Genomic DNA, 21,164 nt, shown 5'->3' on the forward strand with positions numbered 1-21,164 from the left:
CCATAATCCCTTTCTATGAAAGGACACTCATGTGTATTTTCAAATAACAAAGAGGTACTCCTTTGGCTAGTATGTAAGTGTGTTTCTGAAGTAATCAACAGTGGAATGTAGGATTTTCCTGCTATAATTCTCAAAAAGCAAGTATATGGTTGGATTGGGTCCTAGAAATGGAATTCTTGGATCAAAGGGTCAGCACTATCAATTTAGAATAAGGTATATAATGGTTATCCTGCTCCCTACTGGGGCAGTGCTGGTGAAAGGCAGGTCTCAGAAGACCAAGATCACAGGCACCAGCTGAGGGGCACCTTACAGCAGAGATTTCTGAATCACTACAGGTTTCTGTGACTTTTGGGTCAGCTCTAGGCTGCAGGACACCAGGATTTTTATTTTTGAAATTAAATCCAGAATATCAAAGTTACTTTGCCTTAATTCTGTTTAAAACACAGTATAACAGAATTTAGAGTTCTTTCAAAATTACTGAAAGGATCGATGAAATAGGTATTTTTACCATATCTTTCCTTCTCACTGAGCAAACCAACAAGTAGCAAAGTGTCCGTCTCTGTGAATCTGCAGAAATGGGCTCACAATTGCATGACCAATGGTGAGAAATTCATGAAGACCATTTGCAATGGAATCTGTCCCTAATGAGGAAGTTAAATACAAAGAAATAAAACAATCTGCCCAATAGAAGAAGAGAAAACAGAGCATCAGAAGGAGAACACTTTGAGCAGCCTTCATCTCAGGGGGAGTTCTGTAGAGGAGCTTGGAGGTCTGCAGGTAGAGGACTTGCTGGTGGTGCTTGTGGAGAAGGAAGACCATGTAGCCACTGGCCCAGCCCATGACACCCTGAAACACAGCATCTCGAAGGACCATGAGAACAATAAAAATCCATCTGATTATCCTGTTTCCTGATTCAAAATAACATTTTGAATAGTTATTGTTTTTACTAATATTTGATGTGTTCAGGCTGCTGATATGTTTGATGTAAAATGGTAAGTTCATGCTTATCAAGGAATTGAGAACCCAAAAGAAGAGCAACAAGGGAAGGATGTGCCAGGCAGACCTGGGCTCCATCCACCTCCATCTGGAGGTTCTGGGACTGATGGTGACGGCCTGGACCACCGTGAGGAGACTGGTGGTGCTGATGGACAGGCCACGGGCCACCCTACTGAGGTAAATCAAAATCTTACAGCCTGCCGTATCCATGAGGTTTATTAACACAAAAATGGATATTGTCCTTGTGATTCCTTTTGTCACAAGTGTTATTGTATTTGTAAAAGCCAAATGGATGAGAAGAAGCTGCACAGATTTCATAGTGCTTCTAAACAAGCACATATAGTTCACAAGGACAAAGATGTTCCCCACAATGCCAAGTCCTATTGCAAACATGAAGATTGTTCCCTTGGTAAGATTCAAAACCATGGCTTACTTCATAGGCAGAAAAACGTGGATGCAGCAACTTCCAACTTCTGAAGGAAGCAAGAGTGATGATGATATGTATCTGCAAAAGTGTTTCGTTTCAGCAATTTTATAGAGTGTAGGAATAGTCAGGGTTTATGTAACGGTGCTGATTTTTGTCCCAAGACATATTACTGTTCTTGTGACACTCTTTGTACCTCATTCTATTTAGTTTCAGATGACATCTTGAAGACTAAAATTCAAAAATCTAAACTTTCAACCCAGAATGTTTTTAAAACTGCATATTAACAAACCAATCTAGTCATTAAATTCATAATATCCTTCCTGTGTTCAACCTGTGGGGCACAAAACCCCAATTCCCCAAGCAAGAATTTCTCTCTCTTTTATTTCATCTTAACATATTCTCAGTTATTTCATCCCAAGAGCCAGGAGCTGATGTTTGGTCTGACTACCTTCCCCAAACCTTATACACAGATACTTTTAGAATGATGTTGCTTCAATGTCTTTAAGACCATCTAAGTTCAGCTAGTTACAAAATCCATACCGTCTTTCATTTTGTTTTATATTCCTTTCTAACTCTCATTTTTGTTCATCTAAGAAACTCCCATTATACTTCTACCTTTGCAAGTTTTATATCTTTAATGACAATACTTTTATATTTCTAAACTTTTGAACACCAAAATGACTTTATGATTTCACTCTTTACAAATAATCAGTTGTATTTTTCGATCTTCAATAGAAAATCAAGCTGTATAACCTTGCAGATAGAATACCAGCAGTTAGAGATGATCAGGCAAAGGCTTCGAGGAACCAGTCTTTTCTCAGAAAATCAGATAACCAGGGGATGCAGCCAAGGAGGGTCCCTAGAAGAAACGAGGATTGCTCCTCCTTGAGGGTCTTTTCCAGTGGTTAGGTAGGCGTGTAATGCCCCACCTGGACCCACACCCAACAGGTTAGACCAGTGAGCACGTCCATCCTATGCCCAGTTCTTCCAAAAAACTCAAGGAAATTTACCGCTCCCCTGCTGCCTAGTACTGGACTTAGTTAAAAGCGTGAAGCCTCAAACTATAGTAACAAACTGAAAAATCAGCAGAAATCCTCACAAGAGGAACTGATTTGAAACGACAGTTGTTGTTCATTGAACCTGCAAGAGGCATGTAGTGAAGCTGACTTGCACACACAGAGCTCACTACGGCAGCAGAAGGGACACTTCCAAACAGGCAATGCCGTGCACTTCAGGTCACACCAATGTAATGCAGGAGCTAAATGGTGACTGGAGAAACTGGTGTCCAAACTTACGTGAAAACTGAGGAGCTGACAGAGTCATAAAGCAGGGCAAATGGAGGCTGAGGAAGTCTGAGTTTTCCTGGATGCCCGACAGCACTTCTGTCTTTCTGTCTTCAGGACCCACTGCAGAGCTCTCCATGAATCCACTCCCTGTACATGGGGATAAAGAAGCTCCTGCATGTCTACAGAGACCTCAGCTGTAAACGGCCCCTCCTTCTTCCTGGCCCAGGTGCTACCTTCAGGTACAGGAGAAGAGGAAAGATCCTGAGGGTCAGACCCTCTCAGCAACCCGCTTGCTCAGTCAGGCAGAGTAAGATCTGTGCTGCTGAGGGACTGTCACATGTGCCTGTGGGCAAACCAGAACCTCAGGTCAATTCAGACCCACTCACCTTGATGGTTGTGCTGCAGACAAGCTCTGCACTGGTCCTTCTGACAAGGGGCAGCTTCCCAGGTCCCATTTGTACCCTCTGGCTTAGTGGAGCTCTTGCCTCCCATGAGCCACCACCAGGACTCCAGTTGTCACAGTTGACACCTGTCAGGGAGAAGCAAAGCCCTGCAGAACCTCAGTCCCTGGAGGACGACTTTCCCTCCCTCCACAATTACTGCATTTCTTGGGCTCAGAGGAGATCTCAGTCTTAATTAAAGCTGACTGTTTTAGTAGAATGGTGTGCAGTGAGACAGGAACCACTAGCCCATCATTTGTACTAGTGCTTCAGTATCTCTCGCCTTCTCCAATGTTTCCAAAGTTCCATGCTGTGAACCAGACGGGACCAGATTCTGAGGAATGGACTGAGTAGCTTCCCTTCTTCCTCAGTCCTTCTTTACACTCAGAAGAATAATAGATGACCAGCCCTTGGGACCCTGCTTTCTGAGAGTCCCAAGCATGGATGTGGACAGGATAGACCCCCTGCTCAACCTGTGTGCGTCAGCAGCTCAAGGTCTTTGCCACGTTGTTGCTTTAGTATTTGTGCATTAAATGATAAAGGTGACTGGACACCTAGATGGGCTGCCCACCCTGATCAAACCCACCCTGCCTTACGAGTCCTCGGGGCTCTTGTGTGATCCTCCTGTCCAGTGTTCATTCTACCCTCAAGGGGCATGTGCAAGCCCCTGGTGCAGAGGGGTGGAAATGAATGTGAGCACAGGGCTGAGGTGAGAGGGGAGTGTGGGGGTTTCCACGTCCTGCGTGGATGAGGGGGAGAGTTTCTTTCAGAGCGCGATGGTGCCAGGGATGCATTTAGAACTAATAAACGTATCTAATCAATAAACAGAACCAATACTCTTCAAATGGAAGAGTATTGCTCAATGCCAGATCTGGCCTCCAAAAAGGGGGAGAAGCCCACATCACCTTTATTTATAGTCCCACAGGTAAAGATGTTGGGACTGGGAGGGGCTGCTTCTGTGAGGATCAGGGTGGGGTGGAGCTGGGGCAGCCATGTGCTTAGGGAACTAGCATATCCACTGATGCTAAGCCACCTGCACAGGGGCCACCTACTCTGGGGCGATCTGGAGCCACTCTGTAGGCTCTCTCTTCACATTGCTGATAGTTTTCTTTGCAGAGAGAAAGATTTCTAGTTTGAGTCTATCCCAGTTATTGATTCTTGCTTGTATTTCTTGTGCTATGGGAATCCTGGTAAGGAAGTCTGTTCCTAGGCTGACATGTTGAAGACTTGGACCTACTTTTTCTTCTATAAGATGCAGGGACTCTGGTCTGATTCCGAGGTCCATGTTCCACTTTGAGTTGGATTTTGTGCAGGGTGATAGATAGGGGTTGAGCTTCATTTTGCTGCATATTGAGTTACAGTTTTCCCAGAACCATTTGTTGAAGAGGATGTCTTTTCTCCATTGTATATTTTTGGCACCTTTGTCTAGTATGAGAAAAGTGTATTTATTTGGGTTTGTGTCCATGTCCTCTATTCTGTACCATTGATCTTCCTATCTTTTTTGGTGCCAATACCATGCTGTTTTTATTATTAATGCTTTGTAGTATATTTGAAGTTCTGGTATTGCGATTCGCCCTGCTACACTCTTCCTGCTAAGGATTGCTTTAGCTATTCTGGGTCTCTTATTCTTCCAAATGAATTTCATGATTGCTTGCTCTATTTCTATGAGGTACGTCATTGGGAATATAATTGGAATTGCATTGAATCTGTACAGCACTGTTAGCAGTATGGCCATTTTGACAATATTAATTCTGCCTATCCAAGAGCATGGGAGATCTTTCCATCTTCTAAGGTTTTCTTTCATTTCTTTCTTTTGTGTCTGTAGTTCTCATTGTACAGGTCTTTCTCCTCTAATATTACATTGATTCCTAAGTATTTTATTTTTTTTGAGGCTATTGTGAATGGGGTAGTTTCCCTAAATTCTGTTTCTCAGGATTAATCACTTATGTAAAAGAATTCATTAGAATTATGAGCATTCATCTCATTTCCTGCTACTTTACTGAATTCACTTATGAGTTCTAAATGTTTTCTGGTGGAATTTCCTGGTTTCTTTAAATATATAATCATGGCATCAGCAAATAGGGATAGTTTGAATTCTTTATTTCCTATTGGTATCCCTTTAATATCTTTGTTCTGTCTAATTGGTCTGGCTAGAATTTTAAGAACAATGTTGAATAGAAGTGGTGAAACAGGATATCCCTGCCTTGTTCCAGTTTTTTGGGGGAATGTTTTCAGTTTATCACCATTTAGAATGATATTTCCATGGGCTTAGCGTAGATGGCCTTTACAATGTTAAGCAATGTTCCTACGATCCCTATTTTTTCTGTTGTTTTCAGCATGAAGGCATGCTGTATTTTATCAAATGCTTTTTCTGCATCTATCAAAATAATCATGTGATTCTTGACATTAAGTCTGTTTATATGGTGAATTTCACTTATTGATTTCTGGATGTCAAACCAAACTTGCATCCCTGGGATAAAACCCACTTGATTGTCGTGCACTATCTTTTAAATATATTTTTGCATGCTATTTGCTAAAATTTTGTTGAAAATTTTTGTGTTGATGTTCATTAAGGATATTGGTCTGAAATTTTCCTCCCTCAATGTGTCTCTGTCTGGTTAAGGTGTCAGTGTGATATTGCCTTCATAGAATGAGTTTGGAAGGGTTCCCTCCTCTTCTATTTCCTGGAATATTTTGAGGAGTATTGGAATGAGCTCTTCTTTAAAGGTTTTGTAGAACTCGGCTGAGAACTCATCTTGTCACGGACTTTTCTTTGTTGGTAAGCTTTTGAAGACTTCTTCTATTTCATTACTTGAAATTGATCTACTTAAATTGTGTATGTACTCTGGTTCAGTTTAGGTAATTCATATGTCTCTAGAAACCTGTTAATGTCTTTGAGATTTTCAAAATAGCTTCTAATTATGTTTTCTTTTTTAATCCTGTCTGTCATATTTCCTTTTTCATCACAAAATTTAGTAATTTCAGTTTTCTCTCTCCTCTTTTTTAGAGTAGCTAAGAGTTTATCAATTTTGTTTATTTTTTCAAAGAACCAACTTTCTCTTTTGTCAATTTTTTCAATTTTTTCTTTTGTTTCAATTTTGTTGATTTCAGCTCTGACTTTAACTATTTCCTGTCTTCAACTACTTTTGGTGTTGCTCTGTTCTTCTTTTTCTAGCACTTTGACCTGTAATGTTAGGTCCTTTGTTTGTTGATTTTTTCCTTCTTTTATTGAATGCAACCCATGAAATAAGTTTTCCTCCAATTGCTGCTTTCATAGTGTCCCAGAGATTTTGATATATCTTTGTTCTCATTTACCTCTAAGAATTTTTTTTTATTTCCCCCTGATGTCTTCTATTATCCATTCATCATTCAATAGTATATTATTTAATCTCCAGGTGTTGGAGTAGTGTCTGATTTTTATTCTGTCATTTATTTATAATTTCAATCCATTATCATCTAATAGAATACAACGTAGTATCTCTGTCTTCTTGTATTTGCTAACATTAGCTTTGTGGCATAATATATGGTGTATTTTAGAGAAGGATCCATATGCTGCTGAGAAGAAAGTGTATTTACTCTTTGTTGGATGGTATATTCTATAAATGTCCATTAAGTCTCAATTATTGATTGTGTTATTGAGATCTATGGCTTCTTTGTTCAATTTTTGTTTGGAAGATCTTTCCAGTGGGGAGTGAGGTGTGTTAAAATCACCTAGTATTATTGTGTTATGGTCTATTTGGTTCCTGGAATTGAGAAGGATTTGTTTGATGTACATGGATGAGCCACTGTTCGGGGCATAGATATTTATGATTGTTATGTCTTGTTGGTGTATGATTCCCTTAAGCAGTATGAAATGTCCTTCTCTATCCCTTCTGACTAACTTTGGCTTGAAGTACACATTATCTGACATGAGGATGGATACTCTGGCATTTTTGATGGGTCCATGTGCATGGTATGTTTTTTCCCTTCCTTTCACCTTTAGTCTGTGGGTATCTCTTTCTATGAGATGAGTCTCTTGCAGGCAGCATATTGTTGAATCTTTTTTTTAATCCAGTCTGCCAGCTATGTCTTTTGATTTATGAGTTCAGGCCATTAACATTCAGGTTTATTATTGAAATATAATTTGTATTCCCGGTCATTTGGCTCATTTTTGTTTTTTGACATGATTTGGTTTTGCCTTTATTTGGCTATTCCTTTAGGGTAGTTCCTACCTGTGCTGATTTACGTCATTGTTTTTCATCTCTTCCTCATGGAATATTTTGCTGAGTATGTTCTGTAGTGCCAGCTTTCTTTTTGTAAATTCTTTTAGCCTTTGTTTATCATGGAAGGATTTTATTTCATCATCAAATCTGAAGGTAAGTTTTGCTGGGTATAAGATTCTTGGTTGGCATCCATTTTCTTTCAGAGCTTGAAAAATGTTGTTCCAGGCCCTTCTAGCTTTTAGGGTCTGGGTTGAAAAGTCTGCAGATATCCAAATTGGTTACCACCTGAATGTAATTTGATTTTTTTTCTCTCTCAGGCTTTAAAATTCTGTCTTTATTTTGTATGTTAGATATTTTCATAATAATGTGCCTTGGTGTGAGTCTGTTGTAATTTTGTATATTTGGAGACCTATAAGCCTCTTGTACTTGAGTTTCCCTTTCATTCTTCAGATTTGGGAAATTTTCTGATATTATTTCATTGAATAGATTGTTCATTGCTTTGGTTTGTTTCTCTAAGCCTTCCTCAGTCTCAATAATTCTTACATTTGGCCTTTTAATAATATCACATAATTCTTGTAGATTCTGTTCATGATTTCTTACCATCTTCTCTGTTAGTTCAACTTTGTTTTCAAGATTAAATTTTTGTCTTCAATGTTTGAGGTTCTGTCTTCCAGGTGTTCTATCCTATTGGTTATGCTTTCTATGGAGTTTTTTAATTTGATTTATTGTTTCCTTCATTTCAAGGATTTCTGTTTGTTTTTTTTTTCAGTATATCTAACTCTTTATTGAAATGATCTTTTGCTTCCCACATTTGCTCTTTTAACTGTTGATTGGTGTGATCATTCAAAGCCTGCATTTGCTCTTTCATTTCATCGTTTGCTTCTTTGGTCATTTTAATTATGTACATTCTGAACTCCCTTTCTGACATTTCTTCTGCCATGCTGTCATTGGATTTTATTGATGCAGTATCTAGGTTTTTTGGGGAACATTTTCTTCCCTGGTTTTCTCATATTGCTCAGGTATCTTCCCCTCTAGTAATGAAACTCTGAGACATTGCAGATTTCCTCTATTGACTTATAGTGTCCCTATAGTTTCCAATGACTCACCTCCTGGCTTTCAGTAGCCTGAAATCTTGGAGGAACTTGATAATGCATTGCTCCACAAGGAAACTGTCCTAGGGTGGTGGCCTTCAGGTCACTTAGCAGGGTATATTCCCTGCTAGTGGGAAGAGGTGCCTCCACGTGTTGACTGATGGTCAGCCAAAGGGGGTCTAGACTGCAGGCTAATGCATGGCTGGTCTGGGCCTAGGACTCTGGTTCTACCACCCCAGTGGGAAACCCTCATTACTCCTCCCTCACCTGCTGGTCTGTGAAAATCTTGTGAATGCTTATCAGAAGCAGGAAGGAAGTCTATGAAGAAGTGAGGAGAAGAGTCCAAATGAAGACCTGGGCCTCCAGAGCCTTTGCTTAAGTGTCAGTCATGGAAGATCCTGGGCTGGGTTCTTACATTAGGTGATTTCAGGTTACAACTGATAAGAAACTGACGTCTCCCCGTATCCTACATATCTTGACTTTCAAAATCTTGCCTGCTGTGACTAGTGCCACATTGAACCTGGTAGTGCAGACTCCTTTTCAACCTACAGATTTATTTCCTTTGGCCATGTACTCAGCAATGGGGTTGCTAGATCATACTAGTTTATTTTCAATTTTTGAGGAAGCTCAAAGCCTCACACTGATTTTCCATGAATGCTCTACTAGTTACCATTGAACCCTAAGGAGCAGGGCCCTATCCTCCACACCCCAGCCAATGGATCATCTTTTGGATGATAGCTGTTCTAAGGGAGTGAGATATCACACTGCAGCTTTCATTTTATATCCACATTGTTAGTGGTGGTGAACAGATTTTCATATATCTAGTTATATTTTACGTCTTCTACTGAGAAATGTTTACTTGCTTTATACAATTTTTAATCAAGTTAATTTATCTATTTGGTATTGATTTTCATGTGTTCCTTATAGAGTTGGGCTATTAAGTCTTCATCCATTGTGCGGTTTTCCAGATTTGCACCTGTTGCATAGATTGACTTTTTACATTTTGTGTTTTTTTAATCATATTTATTATTTACTTGACAAAATGTAGATTTGTGTACATGCTGTTTTGAAGCACACATATGTTATGGGGTAGCTAAAATGAACTCAATAACGTGTACTTTACCTCATATGTTTCTTGAGTCACAGTCTCACAGTCACCATATTGTAAAAGGTTCTCTTAAATTTCTTCTCCTATGTAACTTAAATTTCATAACTTTGTCCAACATCTCCCCAGCCTCCAAGCCTCAGCCCTGATAACTGGCACTCTGTCCAGTTAGACATCTTCAGATTCCACATGTGAATGAGTTCAGCTTATGCATGTCTTTCTTTGGGTCACTGATGCCACTTCTCACAGTGACCTTGGGGTTCTCCTGTGTCCCAGGTAACAGGACTCCACGGTCATGAGTGCACGTGCTCCATTGTGTCACTCCCATTGTCTGCATCTGCTCCTCTGCCAACAGACTGACTCCATGTCTAGGTTACTGTGAACAGGGCTTCATTGAGGACTGGGGAGCAGACATCTGTTGGATATGCTGATTTCAGTACTTTTGGATATATAACCAGCAACAGGATTGTTGGATCACATGAAGAAAGCTGCACACATCTCCAATACTGTCAATGACTCCAGACAGCCATAAATCTGTCCATAAAGCACACTCAGATGAAGGAGCACAGCCTTTCCTGGGACAGAATCTCTTCCAGGCTCCCCTCCCAACAGAGCTCTTCCTCTCCTGCCTGGCTGCACATTGGCTCTCCTCCACCTTGGATCTTGCCTTCTTCCTCTGTCAGTGGTAAAGTGAAGAGCACCATCTTGATTTACCTGAGATCTTCAATATGGCCACCAAAATAAATTTACAGATAAAATTACTGGATTTGGTGGGAAAGTAAGAGAATGCAGGCCAAGAGGGAGCAAAGGTTGTGGACAGAATCATAAGAATGGACCAAGATTCCTGCCGCACTGACATGAAAGGCCTTGATATGCCATGGCCCATAGTTGCGGCCAAATTATCCAGCATATGGTGGAATTTTACTACTGAGATTTGACTGCCTGATAAGGCAGACAAGAGAGTGTTTGCAGTTGTAAATAAGTTCACTTATTATTGATCAAGAGTTTATAAAAGGTTTTTCAAGATGGCGGCCTAGAGGGTGGCTGCATTACGTGTTGCTCCAGAACTCAGGATTCAAGAGAGGAGATATTGAGACGCTTGGGACCAACTCAAAGTAGCCGGGTGACTCTCACCCCCTGGGGGGGCATCCCGGATGGGACGGGGGTCCCAGAACGCAGGAAACTTTGTGAAGTAGAACTGCCGGCGAGACGCCCCTCCCCCCCGCTGGAGCGCCATAGAGGAGGCCGGTCGGCACAGCGCTGGGACTCGGAGCAGCCACTGGGGCTCCGGCGGCTGCCCGGGGGAGGAGTGGCGGGGAGAACTGTGTGGACTCAGGACACCGGGGCCTGCCCTGAGGAGGAGGAGAGGAGCGTGGCCACTTGGATTCGGAGAGACTGCGCCAGAGCTGCAGGCGGTTGCCAGAGGAGAAGCCGCGCGGCGAGCTGTTTGGAATCAGAACGACGCTTCTGAACCCCGGGGCCTGCCCTGAGGACGAGGAGGAAGAGGAGCAGCCGCTTGGATTCGGGTGACTATACGGGAACTACAGGCGGTTGCCAGAGAAGGGGCTGCGTGGCGAGCTGTTTGGACCCTGACCACTTCTGAACCCCGGGGCCTGCCCGGAGGAGTAGGAGAAGGAGGAGAAGGAGCGCGGCGGGTCCTTTGGACTCGCAGTGACTGCATTAGCGCTCCAGGCGGCTGCTCAGAGGAGAAGGCGAGTGGTGAGTTGTTTGGTCTTAAAGTGACAGCTCCTGAACACAGGGGGGCTGCCTGGAGGAGAAGCGTGGTGGGACGCTTGGTCTTGAGGGACCACACCAGAGCTCTGGGCGGTTGCCCAGAGGACCCGTGCAGCGGGTCACGTGGATTCAGAGCCACTCAGAGGGACTGCTCCTGAACACCCGGGGGGTTATCTGGAGAAGGAGGAGGAACGGGCAGGGTCACTTCGACTTGGAGTGATTGATTGCCCCGGGCTACGGGTGGTTGGTGGGAGGAGGAGGCACGAAGTGAGGTTCTTGGACTCCTAGTGACCGCACCGGCATACTGGGCGGCTGTCTGGAGGAAGAGGCCTGCGGCGGGTCTCTGGGACTCAGAGCGATTGTTCGGGGCCACAGGTGGCTGCTCAGAGGAGGGGCCACGCAGCCAGGCGATTAGGTGCAGAACAGGGTCCCAGGATCTAGGAGGCTTCTGGGTGGAAGAGCCGCACAGAGACAGGCTAAGGGCGGAGCGAAGGTTCCAGGCCTATGGGCAAATTCTCTGAGGAGGGGCAGCCTAAGGAGATTCATCTGCGAAGGGTGAGGCTCCCAGGCCCAGGAGGTAGGGCCGGGCCCCTGGGAACTTTGCAGAGGAAGGCAGCCCAGCCCAGGCAGTAGCTGTAAATTGAGGGGAACCTCTAGGAGGAAACTGACCAGCGAGACCTCCCCACCGGGTGAGTCTTCCCTGCTGGGTGAGGTTTCCCACAAGGACGGTAAAACCAGAGGCTCAGGCCCAAACAGGCCTTGCCTCAGCCCACAGCCTAGGTTCCCTTTGGATGACCATTGGTCAACAAGTGGAGGCACCTCTGCCCACTAGCAGGGAATATACCCCACCTGAAGGCCACCACTCCTAGAGAGGCAGCTTCCTTGTGGAGCACCGCATTATCAACCTCCTCCAAGACTTCAGCCTACTGAAGGCTAAGAGGGGATATATATAGAAATCTTCAGGGTCATTGTAAATCAACAGAGGAAATCTGCAATATCTCAGCGGTCCACTGATATCTGAACAACATGAGAAAACAAGGAAAGAAAATGCTGCAAACAAATCTAGATGTTACATCAATAAAACCCAATGACAGCATGGCAGAAGAAATGACAGAAAAGGAGTTCAGAATGTACATAATTAAAATGATCAGAGAAGCAAACGAGGAGATGAAAGAGCAAATGCAAGCATTGAATGATGAGATGAAAGAGCAAATGCAAGCATTGATTGATCGCACCAATCGACAGTTAAAAGAGCAAATACAGGAAGCAAAAGATCATTTCAATAAAGAGTTAGAGATATTGAAAAAAACCAAACAGAAATCCTTGACATGAAGGAAACAATAAACCAAATTAAGAACTCCATAGAAAGCATATCCAATAGGATAGAACACCTGGAAGACAGAACCTCAGACATTGAAGACAAAATATTTAACCTTGAAAACAAAGCTGAACAAACAGAGAAGATGGTAAGAAATCATGAACAGAATCTACAAGAACTATGGGATATCATGAAAAGGCCAAATTTAAGAATTATTGGGATTGAGGAAGGCCTAGAGAAACAAGCCAAAGGAATGAACAACCTATTCAATGAAATAATATCAGAAAATTTCCCAAATCTGAAGAATGAAATGGAAAATCAAGTTCAAGAGGCTTACAGGACTCCAAATACACAAAATTACAACAGACCCACACCAAGGCACATTATAATGAAAATACCTAACATACAAAATAAAGACAGAATTTTAAAGGCTGTGAGAGAAAAGAACCAAATTACATTCAGGGGGAAACCAATACGCATATCAGCAGATTTTTCAATCCAGACCCTAAAAGCTAGAAGGTCCTGGAACAACATTTTTCAAGCCCTGAAAGAAAATGGATGCCAACCAAGAATCTTATACCCAGCAAAACTTACCTTCAAATTTGACGATGAAATAAAATCCTTCCATGATAAACAAAAGCTAAAAGAATTTACAAAAAGAAAGCCAGCATTACAGAACATTCTCAACAAAATATTCCATGAGGAAGAGATGAAAAACAAAGAAGCAAATCAGCAAAGGGAGGAATTATCCTAAAGGAATTGTCAAATAAAGGAGGAAACAAGTTGTGTCAAACAAATAAATAAACAAAATTTTAAAAATGAACCAAATGACCGGGAAACCAAATCATTTCTCTATAATAACCCTGAACGTTAATGGCCTGAATTCATCAATCAAAAGACATAGACTGGCAGACTGGATTAAAAAGAAAGATCCAACAATATGTTGCCTGCAAGAGACTCACCTCATAGAAAAAGATACCCATAGATTAAAGGTGAAAGGATGGGGAAAAACATACCATGCACATGGACTCAGCAAAAAAGCTGGAGTATCCATCCTCATTTCCAATAATGTGGACTTCAAGCCAAAGTTAGTCAGAAGGGATAAAGAAGGTCATTTCATACTGCTTAAGGGAAGCATAAATCAGCAAGATATAACAATCATAAACATCTATGCCCCAAACAGTGGCTCATCTATGTATGTCAAACAAATCCTTCTCAATTTCAGAAACCAAATAGACCACAACACAATAATACTAGGTGATTTTAACACGCCGCTCTCACCACTGGACAGATCTTCCAGACAAAAATTGAGCAAAGAAACCATAGATCTCAACAACACAATCAATAATTTAGACTTAACGGACATTTATAGAATATTCCATCCAACCAAGAGTGAATACACTTTCTTCTCAGCAGCACATGGATCCTTCTCTAAAATAGACCATATATTATGCCACAAAGCTAATGTTAGCAAATACAAGAAGATAGAGACACTAGCATGTATTCTATCAGATCATAATGGATTGAAGTTAGAAATAAATGAAAGAGTAAAACACAGAAACTATTCCAACATCTGGAGATTAAACAATATGCTATTATATGATGAATGGATAACAGAAGATATTAGGAAGGAAATTAAAAAATTCTTAGAGGTAAATGAGAACAAAGAAACATCATATCAAAACCTCTGGGACACTATGAAAGCAGTACTTAGAGGGAAATTTATTTCATGGAGCGCATTTAATAAAAGAAGTAAAACTCAACAAATAAACAACCTAACACTACAGCTCAAAGCCTTAGAAAAAGAAGAACAGAACAGCACCAAAAGTAGTAGAAGACAGGAAATTGTTAAACTCAGAGCTGAAATCAATGAAATTGAAACAAAAGAAACAATACAAAAAATTGACAAAATAAATAGTTGGTTCTTCGAAAAAATAAACAAAATTGATAAACCTTTAGCCACACTAACAAAGAGAAGACGAGAGAAAACCCAAATCGCTAAAATTCGGAATGAACAAGGAAATATCACTACAGACAGGATGGAAATACAAAACATAATTAGAAGCTATTTTGAAAATCTATACTCCAACAAAATAGAAAATTTCGAAGACATCAACAGGTTTCTAGAGACATATGAATTGCCTAAACTGAATGAGGAGGACATAAACAATTTAAATAGACCAATTTCAAGTACTGAAATAGAAGAAGTCATCAAAAGCCTACCAACAAAGAAAAGTCCGGGACCAGATGGGTTCTCAGCCGAGTTCTACAAAACCTTTAACGACGAGCTCATTCCAATACTTCTCAAAGTATTCCATAAAATAGAAGAGGAGGGAACCCTCCCAAACTCATTCTATGAAGCCAATATCACACTGATACCTAAACCAGACAGAGACTCATCAAGGAAAGAAAATTTCAGACCAATATCCTTAATGAACATCGACGCAAAAATTCTCAACAAAATTTTAGCAAATCGCATACAAAAACATATTAAAAAGATAGTGCACCATGATCAAGTGGGTTTCATCCCAGGGATGCAAGGTTGGTTCAACATCAGGAAATCAATAAACGTAATTCACCATATTAATAGACTTAAAGTCAAGAATCACATGATTATTTCAATAGATGCAGAAAAAGCATTTGATAAAATACAGCACCCCTTCATGCTCAAAACACTAGAAAAAATAGGGATAGTGGGAACATTCCTTAATATTGTAAAGGCCATTTATGCTAAGCCCATGGCTAATATCATTCTAAATGGTGAAAAACTGAAAGCATTCCCCCTAAAAACTGGAACAAGGCAGGGATGCCCTCTTTCACCACTTCTATTCAACATCGTTCTTGAGACTCTGGCCAGAGCAATTAGACAAACCAAAGAAATTAAAGGGATACGAATTGGAAAAGAAGAACTCAAACTATCCCTGTTCGCTGATGACATGATTATATATTTAGAGGAACCTGGAAATTCCACCAGAAAACTCTTAGAACTCATAAGTGATTTCAGTAAAGTAGCAGGTTACAAGATCAATGCCCATAAATCCAACGCATTTTTATACATAAGTGATGAATCTTCAGAAAGAGAAATTAGGAAAACGACCCCATTCACAATAGCCTCGAAAAAAATAAAATACTTGGGAATCAATCTCACAAAAGAGGTGAAAGACCTCTACAATGAGAACTATACAACACTAAAGAAAGAAATTAAAGAACACCTTAGAAGATGGAAAGATCTTCCATGTTCTTGGATAGGAAGAATTAATATTGTCAAAATGGCCATACTACCTAAAGTGCTATACAAAATCAATGCAATTCCAATTAAAATCCCAATGACGTACCTTACAGAAATAGAGCAGGCAATTATGAAATTCATCTGGAAGAATAAGAAACCCAGAATAGCTAAAGCAATCCTTAGCAGGAAGAGTGAAACAGGGGGTATTGCAATACCAGATCTTCAACTCTACTACAAAGCAATAGTAACAAAAACGGCATGGTATTGGTACCAAAATAGAAAGGTAGATCAATGGTACAGAATAGAGGACACGGACACAAACCCAAATAAATACAATTTTCTCATACTAGACAAAGGGGCCAAAAATATGCAATGGAGAAAAGATAGCCTCTTCAACAAATGGTGCTGGGAGAATTGGAAATCCATATGCAACAGAATGAAACTAAACCCATATCTCTCACCATGCACGAAACTAAACTCAAAATGGATTAAGGACCTCGGAATCAGACCAGAGACCCTGCAGATTATAGAAGAAAAAGTAGGTCCAAATCTTCATCTTGTTGGTCTAGGACCAGACTTCCTTAACAGGACTCCCATAGCACAAGAAATAAAAGCTAGAATCAACCACTGGGATAGATTCAAACTAAAAAGCTTTCTCTCAGCAAAGGAAACTATCAGCAATGCGAAGAAAGAGCCTACAGAGTGGGAGAATATCTTTGCCAATCATACTTCAGATAGAGCACTAATCTCCAGAATCTATAAAGAACTCAAAAAACTCTACTCCAAGAATTCAAACAGTCCAGTCAACAAATGGGCTAAGGAAATGAATAGACACTTCACAGAAGAAGATCTACAAGCAATCAACAAACATATGGAAAAATGTTCAACATCTCTAGTAATAAGAGAAATGCAAATCAAAACCACCCTAAGGTTCCATCTCACCCCAATTAGAATGGCGATTATCAAGAATACGAGCAACAACAGGTGTTGGCGAGGATGTGGGGAGAAAGGTACACTCATACACTGCTGGTGGGGCTGCAAATTAGTGCAGCCGCTATGGAAAGCAGTGTGGAGATTCCTTAGAAAACTTGGAATGGAACCACCATTTAACCCAGCTATCCCACTCCTTGGCCTATACCCAAAGGACTTAAAATCTGCATACTACAGAAATACAGCCACATCAATGTTCATAGCTGCTCAATTCACAATAGCCAGACTGTGGAACCAACCTAGATGCCCTTCAATTATTGAGTGGATAAAGAAACTGTGGTATATATATACGATGGAATATTACTCAGCCATAAAGAATGATAAAATTATGACATTTGCAGGCAAATGGATGAAATTGGAGAATATCATGCTAAGTGAGATAAGCCAATCTCAAAAAGCCAAAGGACGAATGATATCGCTAATAAGTGGAGGTTGACACATAATGGGGGGGAGGGAAGGGTTAGAGTTAGGGTTAGGGAGGGGGGCAAGTATGGAGGAAGGAACTACTGTATAGAGGGTAAAGAGGGGTGGGAGGGGTGGGGGGAAGGGAAAAAAATAACAGAATGAATCAAACAACATTGCTATATGTAAATTTATGATTACACAAATGGTATGCCTTTACGCCATGTACAGAGAAACAACATGTATCCCATTTGTTTACAAAAAAAAAAAAAAAAAAAAAAGAAAAAAAAAAAAAAAAAAAAAAAAAAAAGAGTTTATAAAATGAGTTCTCCTCCTGAAGTTTGACTAATAAGGTGAATCATTGAAAGGAGACAAAGATCAGAGTGCAGGGGTTAATCAGAAGGCTTGCCGGAGAATTCGGCTATGAGGTCAATGCTGTGAGCAACCTCAGGGCAGGAGGAAGCATCTGTGAAGTGAGTGCTTTGGGGCAGACTCACGTCTAGAGCAAGCAGTCTGATGGGAAAAGTTGTGGGCAGCCTCAGGGCAGGAGCAGCCAGCTATGATGTGATTGGGTTGTATCACCATCCTGGAGTAACCAGCTGTGATGTCAAGGTGGTAGGGACACTTGTCAGAGGCCCCAGCCTTGATATGGATGGTTGTGGAGCTGCCTCATGGAGGGCTCCACTCTCAATGGGATTGGTTGTGTGCAAGCCTAATGTAGGAATCTGTGAGAGCTGAGTGCCTGGGTTCTGAAACAACAGGAATTGAATTCTGCCAATATTTTGTGGTCCTTGGAAAGGACTGTAGAACTCACCTCTGAATTCCACTCTACCATCACCTCAACTTTAGTAAATGGGACTCTGAACAAAAGCTCTAGATTTCCAGAACACCTGAACAATAAAAATATGAGGTGAAAATATTTGTGTTAGTGGAAATTGATAAAGTTGTGGTTATCTGTCACTTGGAACGGACAAGTTTTACAGTAAAGAAATCTACTCTTCAGGAAAACTTTTATCTGTATTTCAGAAAGAGTTACCAGCTTTTTTGTGACTCAGGATGGGGAGGGGTGTGTATGTAAATGGATCATATCAATCTATAACATCAAGAGAAAAGGCATGTAAAGTTGGATAAGGCCAAACGGATTGATGTGGACACAGTGAGAAGGAATAGTAAATTCAGTATTTTGGTTTGAGGACTCAGAATGGTCATAAATATTCCTGGGTTGATTGTAGACTGGAAAGTGGTGTCTATGTGGCCTCTTCTAAATAAAGTTGAACTATCAGCATCTCCTTGGTATAAAGGGAGGTGTCTAAAGACTCAGGGAGACTGGAATGCTGGAGATGCTTCATGAGATATACCTGCTTAGGCAAACCTGGAGGTCCAGAGGATGTGGTTTGTACCAGGGCTGTGACAGATTCAAACCCAAGAGCATGTGCTCATTGTCATGAGCAGTGACTAGATGGTCTTATCCTCAGGGACCTGTAGCCTGACCCATTGATCATGGTGTCTGCAGAGCTGCAGCATGCAAGAGCCCTACCAGAGTCTTATTTGCTATATACAAGGACCAAGGCTTTGCATCTGATGCACAGAGGTCTGACTTGAATCACCAGATCAGATAATCACAATTCTTCCATTAACCTCCAGAGCTGAAATAGATATCTTACTGCCAGAACTATACATTTTACCCAAATATAAAATTTTGGTTCCATGTTGAAAATAATGCAGAAGTAGATCATTTTGCAGCTCTGATAATAGAACATATGCTACCATGTGGTCAGCACAAGGACACTAAGAGACATACAGAAACAAGTCAAAACAAGCCAGGAAGGGTTTCTAATAATTTATTTGTATAGTTTGAAAAAGATGCATTCACATGTTTAGAAAATCAGAAAACATAGAAAAATTTGTTTAACTCGTACTTACTATGTCTCTGTTTACCTAGTTTCTGTCTAAACCAGTAAAAACCCTTTCAGTTTCTTCTTATTCTTGCAGAATGATGATGGAAATCAGTTGCACTAATTTTATCGTTATATTCCATTATGAATTCTATTATTTCACATTGTTTTACTTCCATTGTATTAAAATCCCTTGCTTCTTATTCCCTCAGTACATTTCTAATTCACTTATTGTTTGGGGGATACCACAACCTTTTGTTGTATGGATAGATTCTTATGGATAATTTCAATTAGTTAATTAAATAGAACCTCTTGCTGGGTACTTAGGTTATGTTTTAAAAGTAACTGCTGATATTTTTCGTACTTTAGTTCTTCAATGAGCATGTGTTGAGGGATTAGGTCCTAAAAGTGGAATTCCTGAGTCACAGGTGAACACTTTATTTATTTTGAAAAATTTTTGTCAATTGTCTTACTGCCCTTACTTCCAGAAGCCTGGTGGTGGAAGGTCATGGAACCCACAGTCGCCACCACTTCCTGAAGTGTGAGGATGGAGAATGGGAGGACAGATGGGACCCTCTGGCTCCATTTGACCTCTGCCTCAGGTAAGGGCTGCCAGTCACCAGGCTTGCTATCTGCCAATGTACACTTATCCATTTACTCTTGCTTGATTTTTTAAATACAAGTTATAGGATTATGAACAGTTTCTACATATTTCCTTACTGAAGAGATTGAAGAAATGCACATTTTCTCAAATCTCACTGAGCAACTTTTACAAAGATGTCCATCCCTGTGGATCAGCACAAAAGAACTGAGAATTGCATGGCCAACGGTCAGAAAATCTTGAATAGTTACTGTTATGAAATTATTTCCTGAGGAGACAGTTGAATAGAAAGAAAGAAAGCTATCTGTCCAGTAGAAGAAGAGAAAACAGAGCATCAGAAGGAGAACACTTTGAGCAGCCTTCTTCTCAGGGGGAGTTCTGTAGAGGAGCTTGGAGGTCTGCAGATAGAAGACATGCTGGTGGTGCTTGTGGAGGAGGAACACCATGTAGCCACTGGCCCAGCCCATGACACCCTGGAACCCAGCATCTCGAAGGACCATGAGAAAGAGAAAAATTGATCTGATTATCCAGATTTCAGGCAGAAAATAACAGTAGTTCTCACTTTTCCTAGTTTCTGATATGTTCATTATGTTGATGTATTTGATGTAAAATGGTAAATTTATGCTTATCACAGCATTGAGTATCCAAAAGAAGATCAGCAAGGGAAGGATGTTCCAGGCAGACCTGGGCTGCAGCCTCCTCCACCTGGAGGCTCTGGGACTGATGGCGATGGCCTGGACCACTGTGAGGAGACTGGTGGTGCAGATGGACAGGCCTCGGGCCACCCTCTGCAGGTAAACAACAGTTTTACAGCCTACATCATCTTGAAAATTTCTTAAACCAAAAGCTTCTATTGTCTTTTGCATTCCTCTGCAAGAAAGCATTAGGATGTTTGTAAAAGCCAAGTGGATGAGAATAAGATGAACTGATTTCTTCTCAGAACTCACTAAGAAAATGAACATACAATTCACAAAAACAGAAATATTTCCCACTATGCCAAATCCAGTTAGAAAGAGGAACACTGCTATCTTGATCATGTTCAAAACCATTTGTGATTTTATGGACAGAAAAACTTCATTTCTTTGAAATCCTTCCTGAGAATAGCATCAGGTGCACTGATAGGAACCTGCAAATACAATTAGGTCAAGCACATTTCTGCTGTATTGAGGATGGTCATGGTACATGCAGTGGACCAGAGCTTTGTCCAAAAAATGTCTTCATTTCCCCATGGCACTCTTGGAAGAACATTCTGTACCCTTATGAGGCATTTGTTGAAGAGAAACAAATATGTGAAGTTGCAAAGCAGACTATCAATATTTGATTTCCACATTAGCACAACTGAACTGCTTGTTCAAGCCATTAAATATCTCATATATTATAAATCTCAACTCCTCTTGAGTTCAACTAAAAGTTCCCAGTCTGAAAGCTCCCCTGTGTTTTCTGATTAA

General features: G+C 40.8%; 2 protein-coding genes across 2 annotated transcripts; both read right to left on the reverse strand.

The window, feature by feature from the left end:
• Window positions 1-522: 522 nt before the first annotated feature.
• LOC306666997 (vomeronasal type-1 receptor 4-like) lies at window positions 523-1,314 on the reverse strand (the record flags this gene model as incomplete). Its single annotated transcript, XM_079149235.1, has 1 exon — window positions 523-1,314. One exon carries the CDS (start codon window positions 1,312-1,314, stop codon window positions 523-525), a length of 792 nt encoding a protein of 263 aa, XP_079005361.1.
• Window positions 1,315-19,593: 18,279 nt separating this feature from the next.
• Window positions 19,594-20,910, reverse strand: LOC306666999 (putative vomeronasal receptor-like protein 4; the record flags this gene model as incomplete). The annotated part of the gene is made up of 2 exons (XM_079149239.1): window positions 19,889-20,910; window positions 19,594-19,607 (listed from the first exon to the last, which is right to left on the reverse strand). Exons 1-2 carry the CDS (start codon window positions 20,763-20,765, stop codon window positions 19,594-19,596), a joined length of 891 nt encoding a protein of 296 aa, XP_079005365.1. The 5' UTR covers window positions 20,766-20,910.
• Window positions 20,911-21,164: the final 254 nt, after the last annotated feature.

This window comes from Sciurus vulgaris (genome assembly GCF_902686455.1).
Source record: "Sciurus vulgaris genome assembly, chromosome: 7".
NCBI classification, from domain to species: Eukaryota; Metazoa; Chordata; class Mammalia; order Rodentia; family Sciuridae; genus Sciurus; species Sciurus vulgaris.